A 15,542-nucleotide genomic window follows, 5' to 3' on the forward strand; every position below is an offset into this window, starting at 1 on the left:
CTCAGTCACGATTTTGATTATAAGCACTACCAGGCAATCATGTAGGGAGGACTACTGTTTTGCTACTGTACAGGTATAAATGCTGTATGCAAAATTTTTTCTAGTTGATAAAAAAGTTTGAATCCATGTTCAAACTGTTAATCATGATTTCCATAGTGCTCCTCCTCCAATACCCCTCTATCATCCACAGAGCTAAAATGTGACCATATCCATCCAGTACTGCTGCGACTCATATTCTGCAAATATCCAGCTTAATGGCATACTTGAGCTGCTGTGTTTTGACACTGTCCTTGATGACAAGAATAAAATGCCTTTATTCATTTAGGTTTTAAAATCTATTTCATCTCTCTAAAGTTCCTTCTCTAGTAATCCTACAATTCTAAATTAAGTCTCTTCACAGTTACAGGTTTCAGAAAACCCTTACTAAATATTCCCCATAATAATTACAAAGATCCTGGTATGCTAACAGGGAACGTGAAGGGAGCGAAGCCAAGGAAAAGTGTGTAACAGAGGAGGGCCCCGGGTGGGTGGCTAGCCTGGCAGCTCAGACTCCAGACGGCTGCACACACAGGGGATGGGGTTCAGCAGCCAGCTAAGGATCCTGACTCAGGCTCCAGTGACAGAAGGGATGGCTCCAGGCACTGGGTTCCTGCAGCTCACCCACCCAGCAGACCTTAGCTGCATTCTGGCTCTGGACTTGGAGAGCAGGGGTGCAGGTGCAGGCTTCTGGGGGTGAAATGGCTGATGGAAGTGCTTTCTCCACCTTTCCAATACAGCTTACACTTTCAAAAGGCGAAAAAATAAAAATACAGAAAAAAGTCCTTGGGATGGCGTGATGCATTTAGCCCTCCATGGTCCGACTTGCTTTTCCTAGGGATACTGTTCAGTGTGCCTTTAAGCACTTTGAAATTAAATGCTAACATTTCTTTTAAAATTTGCACTTTTCTGGAAAAGAATCATCAAGATTTTCCCCAATTTTCAACAAGGTCTACTTATCAAAAATTTTAAAACCCTGTAACCTATACGAACACCTGACAATTTATCCTTCGATTCACCCTTTCTTCCACCAAACAGCTCAGGGCCTTAGGGAGTCTCTTTCTATCGGGAGAATCTCTGGGGCTCCATTTCCTTCAGAGGTAGCAACAAAATCCTTCCCACTGCCACCCCGGGAAAAAGGGGAACTCACTTCCTACAGACGGGCCTCTCTGGCTAAAACAGCTCCTGACAAATACAGAGCTTGACATGGAATCAAGGTTACTAAAGAAATGCTAAGTGGTACAGAGGAACAATGAAAATGACTTCTTAAAAGATGAAATCACACACCCCAGTGTCTGCAGGTGCACAATGGTAAACAGATGCGGAAGGACAACATGCCAGCCACACTGTTAGCCATCCCAATACTACAGGAAATGTAAATGACAACCAAGTGATCCATACCAGAGTCAAGTCATGGGATGGGTAACACCTGATTTCATCCTAAGAATTAAAAAAGGACCTCTGAGTCCCAGAACATAAAGGATTTTATTTCCTTTTATAAGAACGTGTAGGTGGGGCAAATACAAAGCTGTTACACTGAAAATCAGGGCCCTGGAAAAGCAGAGAAAGCTAGCCTGCTGCTGGTTTTGTTTTAAGCTATCTATTCCAAACCATCCAAAATGGGAGTCTAGACAGAGTTCCTAAAATAAATCCGGGCTTCCTTCTCCCATCTGGCTAGCTACTCAGACAGTATACTTCAGGGACAGGCTTAGAACTGTCCGGAAATCCTCAGATGAATACCTGCTCATCCAGGTTCTCACAAGGAACATGTCAGGGTCAAGGCAGCCAACACACAACATTTAAGCATTTAGACCAGGGATTCTCAGCCAAGTACAATCTTGTGCTCGGGTGGACACCTGAGCCCCGTATTGGTTCTCCTAACTATGGAGGCAGATCAATGTGGGCTCTTTTTGGCTTTTGGTGACTAGGGGCCAAGGTGACCGCTAAACATGTCACTACACACTGAACAGTGCACAGCTGCCTCCCAAACAAAACATACCTGCTCAAGAAATCAACAACTCAAAGGTTAAGAAACTGACTCAGATCATGATTGGAAGGCCACAACTTGTATCATTTTTTTCTATCTCAAAAATGCTTCAGGCAGGTCTGCTAAGAACCTAAGTATAAGCTGTAGAACTCTTATCACACTGTTTAAATGAAAAAGAATTGAGATTTATGAAAGTATAGCTTCTCTGACTCCAACAGGAGTCAATCATTCATTTCTTTAACGTTTAAGAAGTACCTGTTATGCCACCCGTCACAGTGTTAACCCAAAGCAATAGTACTGGAACAAACGGATAGGATGTGATTCAACGGTCGCCTGGCTCTGAGCAATGCAGTTAAAAAGAGAGATAATTGGAAATTGGACATCAGGCGTGCCTAATGCCAATCCTACTTCTACCCCTACTATCTGTTACTTCTATGAAGTCTCTCTGACAGATAATTCAAGTCAAATATTAGGTGGTATTCTGTGGGAGCAGCACTCAATTCCGATTATCAAAATCAAACCAGGAGTCTTTATAGGGGATCAGCACTGTGGTTAAGAGGGTTAAACTGCTACACAGGACACATGGATCCCATATGCGCTCCAGTTCAAGTCCCAATTGCGACCCAACTTGCTGCTGATCCACCTAAGAAAGGAAAGGAAAATGCTCCAAGTCCTTGGGTTCCTGCTAGCCGCATGGGAGATCCGGTTAAAGTTCCTGGCTCCTGGCTTCAGCTTGCCCAGCCCCAGCCGTGGTGGCCATCTGGCAGTTCAAGAGCAGGCAGAAGATTCGTCTCTTTCTAACTCTACCTTGTAAATAAATATGTTTAAAGTAATCAGAAACAGGAAACCGCTATATCGTAGTCACTGTACCTGTGATGGTTTAAAAACAGCTTTAATCAAATGAATTGCTTCTGTGTACAGCATATAAAGCCTTCAAATTCCACCTCCTCTTCTTCCTGATCTCCAGTCACCTATACAATCTTTACTGCAGCCCCAGGTCCCATAAGTGGGACAAACTGAAAACTGAGACCTTGGCAGCAACCAAAGCAGTGCCAAGTCAAAGATCACTGTAAACAAATCAAACAAACAAACAAAAAAATAGCTTAACCACTACCAACTCAATGCTAGAGAAAAAAAGTTAGGTGTGCTGTTTATGGTTATGGACCAGAGACCAGATCTGTTTGAGTTCTGCTTCTACTCCATGCGTCAGGTACAAAAGTCACCAACACTCCATCTCCTCATATGCAAAAGTGACGGGATAAAGAAGCCTAAATATTCCTTCCAATTTAAACATTCAGAGTAGAAAAACCTTGGGCGTCAAAGCCCCGCCCTCAATGGTTCTGCAATATAGAATGAAATAAACACCTGTAGAAACATGATGTGTGAAATCGTAGGTCTGCAGCTTTGAAAGGATCTTTACAGTCCAGTGACTCTTTGAAACCACAGTGACAGATCACAGAAGCATTCCTGCGTCGCCATCACACCTGCTAGCCATGTGCTCAGAGTGTGGATCTCCAAAACTACTCAGCCGCTAACCAACACCTGCGGTGGATTCTACCTATCACCCGGTGTCAGGGACTAACTGCCAATGTTTCTAATAAACACGGAAACACCAACAGTAGCATGACTGCATGATTTAGTGCATGGGTGGGAAATGGCTAGCCCATCAGGGACCCAAGATCTGCAAACTCATTTGCTCTCTCAAGGAGGCACTTGAAATTCAACAAATCAAAAGCAAGCTAAATGTTCATGTTGATAATGCTGTGTGGCCCAGGAAGGATGGGCCCTTGCTTATGACAAGGGCTGCTTTCACAATTCTACCGTCGCAGACATTAGAGATCATTTCCAATCTTGTGAGTTTTTACAAAATCAGGACATTTATTTAGCTAAAGTTCTTAAGAATTGGCTGTGCTTCTAAGTGAGCCTTTCAAGCTTTTACCAGAGAGAGAAAACACTAGCTTATTTGAACAAGATTTTTTTCCCTAAAAACTAAAGAAAGTGAAATTTCTGTCTCTGCTTGTGTTTAATATGCTGGAAATTCACTGCACACCAAGAATCTGAGAGCCACCACCTCTTGGCCTGAGCTGTGACAGTGAACAGCCTAAGCAGGCCCACTGCCCACGACACCACCAAAGCAAAGCAAGCAAAGTTAAGGACAGGTAACTTCCCGGGGGGCACTAGCAGCAGCACAGTGATCATCACAGAAAACGCAGCGTGACAAGGGCAGGCATTTGGTAAGGCACAGCCTGGGATGTCTACATCACACCCTGGAGACCCCCAGTCTCCCATCCTACTGCAGTTCCAGCTTCCTGCCGCGGTACACGCTGGAGACAGCAGAGGACAGCTCAAGGGCCTGGGTTCCTACAGTCCAGGGCAGGCCACCAGGGCTGAGTTCTCAGCTCCTACCCTCGGCCTGACCCAACCCTGGCTGCTGTGGGCTCCGGGGAAGTGAGCCATAGGAGAGATTTCTGTTTGTATCTCTCCCTCTGGCTTTCAAATTAAAGGAAAAAACCAAGCTATCTCTTAAAGAGAAAATGTACCACAACTATTAACAGTGGTAAGCAACATCTCCCTTGCCTTCCAAGCAAGGAGTGAAATCTGCATTAAAAAAATTTTTTTTGTTTTACTTATTTATTTGAAAGGCAGAACTTTATATCCACAGGTTCACTCTGCACATGGCCACGAATGCCAGGGCTGGGACAAGAGCCAAGAGTTCCTTCCACGTCTCCCTCATCAGCGACTCGGGCCATCCTCCACTGCTGTCCCAGGTGCATGAACAGGGAAGTGGGACAGAAATGGAGCAGGCGGGACTTGTACAGGATCCCAAGGCTATATGGACAGCAGCTTAACCTGAGCCACAGCACTGGTCCTACTGTTCCCTAAACTCATTTTGCACAGAAAATCAAGCAAGTTTTCTATATTCACTCAATGAAGTTAATCAGAAAAAGGATGGTGTCATCCGGCCCACAGGCCCATGAAATCATTTGGTCTGGTCCTGCCAAGGCAACCAAAAGCGGGAGTGAAGATTCAATACTTTTTCAGCAAGTTAATTTTTACGTTGTTAATTTTCTATGGCCCCTGAGTGATGTTATAAATATCCAAAGTGACCTTGGCAGGAAAAAAGGTTCTTCACCCCTACCCTGGAAACTAACTAAAGATGCGTTTAGTTTCACAGGGTGCTGGTTGGCGTTTTACCAATAAATCCTCTACTTTCTAGAATAGGTGTTTAATCCCCCCTTCCACATCCTCAGAAAAACGACCACAAGGCCATTTACTGAATACACGAACGCCGACCTGGAAATAAACTGAAAGCAGTGATGACAGGATGACACTCCCGAGCATAAAGGAATGAAGCAGAAACCTAACACTGCTGACGTGTCTGCTGGATCTGTAAAGACGAGTGAGGACCACACAATGCCCTGTGAAGAAGGCAGAACAAGCACCCCACTTGCTCATAAACCAACAGGAAAAGTGACACCAAGCTTACTTCCAAACTTGCCACAGCACAACTGCACCTTTCCAACGTCACGAAATCAGGCCTTTTTGTTCACCCACTAGACCAGGCATACATTCTGAGGCTGACCTGGAAAACCTCTCAACTTTGACTGTTTCCTATGTGTCAAAAAATCAAAACAGGCTCACTCAGGCATTTCCGTAGCACATCGCCCAAGCCTGTACTCAGAGCAGCTCTAGTTGAAGCAGCAGCTCCTAGCAAACCCCACCGGGCTTCCTTCAACCCCGGGGGTCTGCACAGCCCTGCGGGCTGCCCAGATGAAGGTCACCTCACCATTACCTGAGTCATTTGCCCCTAGTGGCACTGTGGCACTTCACTTTATTGATGCCTTCCACAAACCTCGCGATTTTCAAAACTACGGTTTTCGTGGGTTACAACAGGACGTTATTACTCGGGTGCTCAAGCTTGACATTCCCATTCAGTGAGGGCACCTCAACTGGCATCTTTAATCAGCCACCCCGGGGATGAAGGTGAAGCAGGTGGTAGGAGAGTCACACTTTGGGGTGCCTGTGCATAACAAGTTCCCCAAACCAAGGCCGGTGAGGGTGGGTCGGGGCCGCTGCGGGACCTCGGGGGCGGCCGGGGAGCACCGGGCTCTGCACCTCGGCCCCCCACCAGGCACCCTGAGGTGACCAGGCACCCACGCGGGTGCCACAGCTTCCTACTTGTGCGAGATGTGAGAGGCTGGGCACAGAACTTGAACCTTCAAGTCCGGGGGTCTCCCAGCAGTTCCTTAGGGATCGCTCAGGCCACGGTGGGACAGGATGACCCAAAGCGAAACTAACAGAGTAGCTCGCCGGCACTTCCTGGGTCGCTCAGTCACGTCCCGGCTCTCCCCCGCCGCCCCGGGCCGGACGACCCAGCGAGGGAGCGCCCAGCGGGCCAGCTGCCTCCTCCCAACGACCCCTGCCCGGCTCGGCCCAGCCCCGTCCAGCCCGGCCCTGCCCTCGGCGGCCACTCACGGGTAGGCATGGTGACCCCGAGCCTCGCTTGCCGTCCCCGCTCGGAGGCTCAGCGGGGCCGCGCAGACGGCACCATGACGGCCAGCGCCGGGCGCGGAGGCGCCGACCAGCAGAAGGACGAGAAGGTGAAGGAAGGGAGCGAAGCGACGCGGAAGCGGCGGCTCCCGCAGCCCAGCCAGCGACCGGGCGCCCGCCACGGCCCCGCTCCGCGTCGGACGACGCGCTGGGCGTGTCTACGCCCGTGACGTCAGCACGCCGCTGCCGCCCGGCTCCGCCCCCAGCCCCGGGCACGCCCGCAGCGCCGCGGGTGCCTGAGGCGGCGTGGCGTGAGGCGAGGTGGCGAGAGGCGAGCTGGTCGGCTGGGTTCCTGTAGCTTTCCAGTCTCTTTTTCCTTAATCCGTCGGTGAGTGTGAGCGCGAAGGCCATTGAGACGGAGGCTGTGAAGTCCTGCGGGGAAGTGCTTGGCGGCGGTGGCCGTGCCCGCACCTCCAGCTCTCCCCGGTGTGTGCCGGTGACGGGGCCGACGGCGCCCGTCTGACTGAACGGATGTGTCTCCACAGCTGGAGGACTGTGTAAAACACGGTTGGCAGCGGGAGGGAGGACACCCTGTACCCGCAGAATTGTAAAACGGAACATGAGAGTTTAAAAAGAACGGAGGAAAGGGAAGCGTCTCAGCTGAGCGGCCCAAGAGCTGGCAGGCTGTTTCTCGAAATACAGGTTCCTAGGTTCTGCATCACACTGCCCGAGCTTCAATGCGTTACTGCATCACCTTCTATAAAGTCCTGCTCCCAATTTTCTCCCCGAACATTCACAACGTCTTGATTCTCTTTAGTATTTGCCCTGTGGAATTCTAACGAAAACTCTCATAACTGCTTGTATTTTCCCCCTAGACTGCGTAATTCGCAGACAAGTGGCAGAAACCATGTTGTATTCACAGTCACATACCTTTGCCTGGCCCGGGGGACGGGGCTGCACCGCAGCAGCTCGGTGTGCCTACTGGAACAGGCACGCTCCACCTAGCAGACGCAGCTGAGCATTGGAAGTACTCGTGCCCTGTGGCCTAGCGGAAAACATCACGCTGTGGTCTGCCACACTGGCCTACCTTGTAAGCCGTGGGACTGTCAGTTCCAGTGTGTGCTGCTCCACTTCCCATCCAGCTCCCTGCTAATGTGCCTGGGAAAGCAGTGGAGCATGGCCCAGGTGTGTGGGTCCCGTTCCCCAAGTGGGAGACCCAGGTGCGATTCCAGGCTTCCTTTATGCCATTTGGAGAGTGAACCAACCAATGGAATATTCCTCCCTCTCCTTGCAACTTTGCCTTTAAAATAAATATTCTTCTTTAATTCACACACACAAAAATGCCTCTACCAAACATAAACAGACTTTTTTCCTTGCCAGTACAGTATGACTATTTAGAGAGCATCTGAATTGAATTACTTGTTATAAGTAATATGAAGATCATTTAAACAGATATGTGGGAGGAAGTACGTAGATTACACACACTTCCTTTTCACGTAGGGGACTGGAACATCTGTGGATTTGTGTATCCTTGGGGCGCCTCCACTCAACCCCTGGAGATGCCGGGAGACGCCTGAATGTATTCAAGACTATGAAAGTTAACCAGGTAAAAGGAGTTAATGAAGAAGTGTACAGTCAAAGTTATAATTTGTCCTGTAACAAGCCATCCTATGTTTTTTTATCAGGAGAGTAGCATTCAGTTACTGGGGGCAGAAGCAGCCAGCTGGGGGCCTCCCTACCCATGCTCAAGGAATGCTGAGCCTCACTTCAGGAAAAGAATCCTTGAGTTGCTGGCTTACGGCAACAGAGAGGCATCTGTTAGTTATGTAACTCCAAGGTTGGAATGAGAAAAACACTGCTGCTGTGAGAGTGACAGACAAGTTGGGAAGCAGCATTGTTTGCTGGGTTTGGGGAGGGGGTGTGGGAAGGATGTGATCTGAGCTGGGGTGAGAGCCAAGGGAGACATCTTAGTGACTAGATCTGAAGGCTGGTGGCTTGGGCAGACTGCCTGAAGGTGGGTGGAGCAATCTCCTGGTGGGAGACTTGGAATCTTGGACCACAGAGATAGACACTGCAGCCTAGTGTAGGCTAGTGCCTTGTGAGGAAGGATATGGAGCTGGCAAAGGTGCTCTTAGAGAGAGAGAGAAATCAGAGCCGGCGATGCCCCAGGAATCTAGGAAAAATGCAATCCCAAAGGCAGCTATTTCTGCTTGCATGAGTCAACAAGATGCAGAGGTGTGAGACGGTCTGGTCCATGTTCTGGTGTGCTTTGTTTTTTCATTCCCTTGGTCTTTAGGTTTTGTACTGTTGTCAAAAACACAATCACCAATTGAATGTTCTGAGGAAGGACTGGTGAAAGTCAGCCACAATGGTGTCATAATAACTGTCAGGCCTGCTTGCTGCACACAGGTTCTGAGGAGCACATTCACTACTTAAGTCCCATGTTCCTATCAAACCCTCCCATCCGAGTTGCACCTGTGCCGCACTCCGTTTCTGGCACTTTTTCTAAGACCCTCTCTTCTCTCCCCTCTTGCAAGCATCTTTTTCCTATCTATCCCCTCTGCACTGCTGCTTCTGTCTTAAAACCCAACTCAAACTGCTAGGAGTTGGCATGGGTCCATCACCATCCCCTGTGCTATCCATGCCCTTCATGTACAGGCCGCGGCCTTTGTATGAACATGGTGTGGTAGTGAACAACCAGATGGCTCTTCTACAACGTGTGCAGAGCCTTTTGTTTGGCATGTGTGTCGTTTCAGTATTAAAGCTTAGTGCTTGAGATCTTGTTGTCAGTGTGCCAAGCAGGTAGAGTGTGCTCTCTAACATGCAAATCAGATAATAGCTCTCACCTGCTTAGCATTGTCAGTGCCTCAACCAGGCGATCAGTTATCAGACGCCTTAGCTTAACAGGAGCACAAGGAGCCTTCCAAAATCTAGTTCTGAGGCCTTTCCAGTTCCCCTGCCCTATACTCCAGGTTCCACTTTTCTCCAGCCTGTAATCATCTATCACCATTCCAGAGGGCATCATATGGTGGAACTCCTGGGCACCTCTGCTGATGCCGTTTTCCCCGCCAAGTAGCCTTCCTTGTACCCCTTAGAACCTTTATTGCTCCATTCAAGCTTCTTATGAGACATGGGCTAGGAACTAGTGATCAAGTTCCTGCTCATATTCCCTGGAATGTCTCACCAGAATCCAGTGGACACATAGACAAGGAGATTGGTGAGCAAGGAGCCAAAGCATGGCTCCTGCTAGTGGGGAATTGGAGACCACGCAGGTGTATATCATTTGTCAAATATGTGAATCTATAATACTTGGTGTGCATGTAAGCAGCATAGTTTAGTCTTAAAGATATAGAGTTGAGTGAAATACTAAGAAATTGGTACTTGTGTAAAATGACAATACACATATGAAACATGGGTTCTTACAGTGTGGAGAGTAAATACCAAGTGGAGAGTAAAGGAGTCCGAAAAAGTAAGTCAAGGAGGAGAGTAACAATTGAAGTGCATTATGCAGATGGTAATAATGTGCAAATAATGACAAATATGATTGCTGTGCCTGATCTTAAAAAAAAAGTCCAACTATTGTCAAGTATTATTAACTTCAAAAACACTTTCCTAGACCACTGAGTTGATTTTACATTTTTTTTTGTATATTTGTTCATTTTGTTTTGTGTTCTGAGGTCGTAGAATTGCTTTTATTGTATCTCTGAAAGGTTCTATTGTCTTCCTCAAAGCACAGCAGGTAGCAGACACTCCCAGAAGTAACTGGAGAAGGTTCTAGGGAGAGCTGCTAAGATCCTGTGCAAGTGGGGTAAGAAAGGCATGTCATTTGAGCATTAACATACTCTTATTTATGTCGACCAACTGGTCAGTTCTGGTACATTTGCTCCTTAATGAGCTGTGTATTAGCCAGTATTATTACCAGTGTATTGAATTTATAACTCTTCAAAAAACTAATCTGAAGTTCGAATCAAGAAAAAAATTCACTAGCACTTAAATAGAATACTTTCTTTTTATGTTTAATGGCACATTTTTAGAACATATGCCATTAAAATAGGAATTTTGTGTGCCTTAGTGTTTTATTTCTTCTCCCAAATAATTAAAAGGTCAAAATAATATTAGAAAGCTCTTTGTCTGCATGATCTTAAGCATTAGCTTTTGGTCCAAGTTGTCTGGAATAGCTCTACAATCCAGTGTAGTTCAATATTTGCTCCAATTTCTAAATTGTGCACTGAGATCGTTCACTTTTAATTAGAAAACATTTTAGTGCTTCTAAAGTAATTGCCAGCAAATTTAGAATTTATAGGAAATCACTGTAAGGATATTTACTTCTCCAAAACTCATTCCCAAAGATATCAATGAAGCAATTTAAAGCTCATTGCAGTTTTCTTCCTCACCGACTATTTACACCAGTGATTAGCCCTTTAATTCCATTTGTTTTATTTCACTACACTTCATTCCTGCCAATGCTTAGCTGTTTCACAGGGCTACCTGGGTCTCATGAGGCACAAAAATCACTAATTTGAGACTTTAAAAACCCGAGCTTGAATCTTTCTTTCCTTTGTACCTGGTCTTTTTACAATTCTTGACCTTTCTGGATTTACTATTTCTTAATGTAAAATAAGCAAATACTGTATTGTCTTGCAATATTCTGTGGATCTACTTGAAGCAGTGGTTCACAGTCTGGTTGAAACTTAGACTTGTAAAGGAGAACTTTACAGTATATATATTGTTTTACTAGCATAGCTTTCATATTTATGGGGTATAATTTGATGTTTCTATGTTTGTTTACATGGTGTAGTGATCAAATCCGGGTACTTGGCATATCATTTGTACCTAGCATTTATTTGTGGTAAAAGCATTCAAAACTATTTTCACTTTCTTGAAATATACATTTGTATATGAAGTATACAGCAACTCCAGTTATTCTTCTGTGTGGTAAAACAGAAGAACTTACTCCTGTATCTGTTTGTAGCTGTACATGATGACTTGTGTTTTCCCATCTTCTCCCCCCTGCCCCTGTCCCTGGAAGCTACTGTGTTCTATTCTCTACATAAGTGAGATCAATGCTTTCAGATTCCACATGTAAGAGGAATAGTATGTGGTATCTATGTTCTGTGTCCGGTTTATTCTGCATAATTTAATGTCTCCCAGATCGATCTTTGTTAGTGCAAGTGTTCACTATTCCGTTGTGTGTGCATCTAGCACATTTCCTTTATCCATTCACTTCTTGTTGTATATGTAAGATTGATTGTAAACTTTGGCTTATTGTGAGTAGTGCTGCAGTAAACACAGAGGGCAGATGTCTCTTCCACTTATTTCCTCTAGCTGTGTGCTCAGTAGTGAGATGGCTGAGGTGTATGGAATTCTGTTTTAGTTTTTGAGAGCCTTTTATACTCTTTTCACAATGGGTGTACCACATTACATTTGTACCAATTGTGTGAAAAGAGTTACCGATTCTTCACAGCCTTGCAGCATTTACTGTTTCTTACTGATGATAGAAATTCTATGTGGAGTAAGATGAAATCTGATTTTGATTTTGATTTTCACTTCCCTGGTGATCAGTAATATTAGCATATTTTTAGATACCTGTTGGATATTCCTATGTCTGTTTTTAGAAATATGTGTTCAAATCTTTTTGCCATTCTTTTTTTTTTTTTTGCTGTTAATCTACTTGAGTTACTTATATCTGGATATTAACTCTGATCTATAATGTATACATTGAGTGAAAATCACACAGCTGGAGGCATTTCACTGTCTGATTTAAAAATCTACAAAGGAATAATAGCCAAGATAATAACATGTTATTGGCATGAAAGCAGAAACATAGACCAATGGAACATAATGGAGGATCCAGAAAAAGATTCTTGTGTGTATAGCTTACTGATACAGCAGCAATTCCAAGAATACACATTAGGGAAAGAATGGTCCCTTTGATAAGTGGTACTAGGAAAACCTGGTGTCAGCGTTGAGGAAGTGAACCTTATGCTCAAGGCTTGGTGTAGTTGACATACATCATGGCCTCGGCTTTGTCTACTTTACAATTATTTGAAAGTTTCTAATGTGCAGCCAAAATTAAACTGTGCCTTCTCTAGGATGCTCTGAAGAAGGCTGAAGCTCCAGTGCAGAGTCTTGGGTACCCTAGTAACCTGTTTTTGTTGCCAGTTAACCTACTACAATTTGAGGTCAGAATTCTGGAGCAGTTTTCTCACTCATGTGCTATGTAAAGCAGTTGAGACACTCACAATAACAAACAAAAAGTATAAGCCTGTAACCCAGAAGGGGATTAGCCAGCACTTGTGCCAACCAGGACATTGTGCAAAGCTCACTCCTGAACATCCCACAAGCCAAATGTCCCAGTAGTCTGCTTTGTAAAGAGAATTACAAATGGATAGGGAGCAAAATCCTGAGATAACATGATTACTAGTTCTTGATTAAATAGACAAAGCAGCTGGAAACCCTTCCTTAGAAACACTGTGGTTTTAAATAATTAGAGGAAAGCATTATCTTAAAAAAACAAAAAAAAACAAAAAAACCCCAAATGATTAGCTAGATTTGGCATTCAATACAGTATTTCCTGAAGATGCTAAATGAGAGGCAAAATGCTTTTTTTTTTTTTTAATGATGTTCTAGGTAGTGAGATAGTTTAAAGGACTGGTATGACAACCATATTGGTTGTACCTACTGCCCTGGAATATACAAGGTGCTTAGTAAATATCTGAGGAAGTATGGGAGCATAGTAAACATGAAGGAGGGGAGATAAAAAGCTTACAAGTAAAGGTTTAGCGGATCTGGGTGATGTTTTCAATTTTTCTACTCAAGACTGTGTATATGCTTTTTTCTCATTTGATTTAAAAAATATTAAATTATTATTTGATGATTCACTTCCATAGGCTCTGGGATTTCTCTTTCCCCATTCCCAAATCCCCACCCACTCCCTACTGATTCCCTCCATATTATTGTAGTAATATAGTCCTTCACATACAGTGTTGAGTCTGTCATTCTGTTGTTTAAGTGTATCCTGACATCGTCAGCATGGACAGTGGCAGAGTCATGCATCCTATTGCCAAGATATATCTAACAGTTTCATTGGGAATCCTATCTTTGATTTGGAAATAGAGATGTATACTGCATTGTATCTTCACATCTGTATAGGATAGTCCCTATTACACAGTTACTATACATCCCGTTAAAATAAAAACCCTGAAACAAAAGCAATAACAGGAAGAAAAACAGGAAATTTATGACACCATGGAATTAAATAAGATGCTACTGAATGATCAATGTGTCATTGAAGAAATTAAAAACTAAATAAAAAAACCTGCTTGAAGTAAATGTTGTGACCTATGAGTCAGTAAGGGAATTTATAATTAAAAAAAGCTTTTTTGAAGGAATGAAAATGATAACAGAACCCGATATATAGCACAACCAGTATGCAAAGGTCTATTGATCTTATATTTGCATGGAGTTTTCCTTATATTAGAGAGAACATATGATATTTGTCCTTTTGGGATTGACTTATTTCACTGAGCATAATGGTCTCTACTTGGGGCCATTTGGTGACAAATGGCAGAATTTCATTCTTTTTAATGGCTGAGTAGTGTTCCATGGAGTAGAAGTACCACTGTTTCTCTAATCCAGTCCTCTTTGCATGGGCATGTGGGTTATTTCTATGTCTTTGCAATTGTAGATTGTGCTGCTGTAACTATAGGACTGCAGATCTTTTTCTCATATGCAGATTTCATTTCCTTTGGATATATTCCAAGAAGTGAGCTAGTTGGATCATACTGTAGATCCATTTTCAGTTCTAACATTATCCTTCTGACTTCCCTAGTAGCTGTACTAGCCTACACTCCCACCAACAGTGAAGGAGGGTGCCTTTCTCCCATATCCATGCCAGCAGGTGTTGTTAGTAGAGTTCTGAAGCAGACCAATATCACTGGCGTTAGTTGGAACCTCAGTGTAATTTTTTATTGTATCTCCCTGATAACTAGAGAGCCTCAACATCTTTTCATATGTCAGTTAGCCATTCACATTTGTTCTTTTGAAAAATGTTCGTTTCCTTCACCCATTTCTTTTTTTATTTTGAATTTTATGGTAAAATTCTATAGGGTCTGGCATTCCCCCCAAAAAAATTCCCACCCCCTGACTTATTTTTCTCTTATTATTCCAATAGTATAGTCCTTAATAAGGAGTCATGATTCCAGCAGTCTGTTACTTAAGTGTGCCCAGACACTGCTGGTACAGACAATGTCATAGGGTCCAGCATCTTGTTGTCTAAATGTGTTCACCAGTTTCACTGGGAGTCCCTCTGTAATCTGAAAGTAGGGATGCATATTGCAGTGTATCTTCACATCTGGATATGGTAGTCTCTACTACGCCGTCACTACACAGTCCCTTCAATGAGAAGCCGTGAAACAGTCAACAACAGGTATGGAGTTAAAACAAGCAATCAATCAAACAGAAAATTATTTCATCATGGAGTTGAAGTGGTACACCACTGAGTAACCAACGCATGAGTGACAAAAAGAAAGCACAAAGACCTCTTGGGCAAAATGATGCCACCTTGTGATCCATGAGCCAACAATGAATTCAGCAAGAAAAAATAAACCATTTGGAAGAAATGAAAATCAAATTAAAAAAACATTAAAACACATGGGATGCAGCAAAAACAGTATGGAAAGTGTTATTGAACTTAAAATTTCCATGATGGCTTTCTTATATTAAAGAGAGCATGTGATATTTGTCCTTTTGGGATTGACTTATTTCACTGAGCGTAATGGTCTCTAGTTGGGACCATCTAGGTGCAAATGGTATAATTTAATTCTTCTTACTGGTTGAGTAATATTCCATGGAGTAGATGTACCACAGTTTCTTTAACCACTCCTCTTTGGATGCACATCTGGATTGTTTCCATGTCTTTGCTATTATAGATTGTGCTGCTGCAAATATAGGATTACAGATCCCCTTCTTATATGCAGATTTTATTTCTTTTGGGTATATTCCTAGGATTGGAATATGGCCATTCTCT

General features: G+C 44.1%; 1 protein-coding gene across 2 annotated transcripts in view; it reads right to left on the reverse strand.

Annotated features, from left to right (window-relative positions):
• EFR3A (EFR3 homolog A) overlaps positions 1-6,694 on the reverse strand; it is an 83,981-nt gene extending 77,287 nt beyond the window's left edge. Inside the window, exon 1 of one of the 2 annotated variants that reach the window (XM_040979273.1) lies at positions 6,500-6,694. In XM_040979273.1, the coding sequence (XP_040835207.1) occupies positions 6,500-6,509 (10 nt within the window). In that variant the 5' untranslated portion in view covers positions 6,510-6,694. The remainder of the gene's footprint in view (positions 1-6,499) is intronic. The other variant, XM_040979275.1, reaches the window with a different exon arrangement.
• Positions 6,695-15,542: the final 8,848 nt, after the last annotated feature.

The sequence above is a fragment of the Ochotona curzoniae genome, unplaced genomic scaffold, assembly GCF_017591425.1.
Source record: "Ochotona curzoniae isolate NIBS_2020 unplaced genomic scaffold, NIBS_Ocur_1.0 contig_3190, whole genome shotgun sequence".
In the NCBI taxonomy this organism is placed as follows: domain Eukaryota; kingdom Metazoa; phylum Chordata; class Mammalia; order Lagomorpha; family Ochotonidae; genus Ochotona; species Ochotona curzoniae.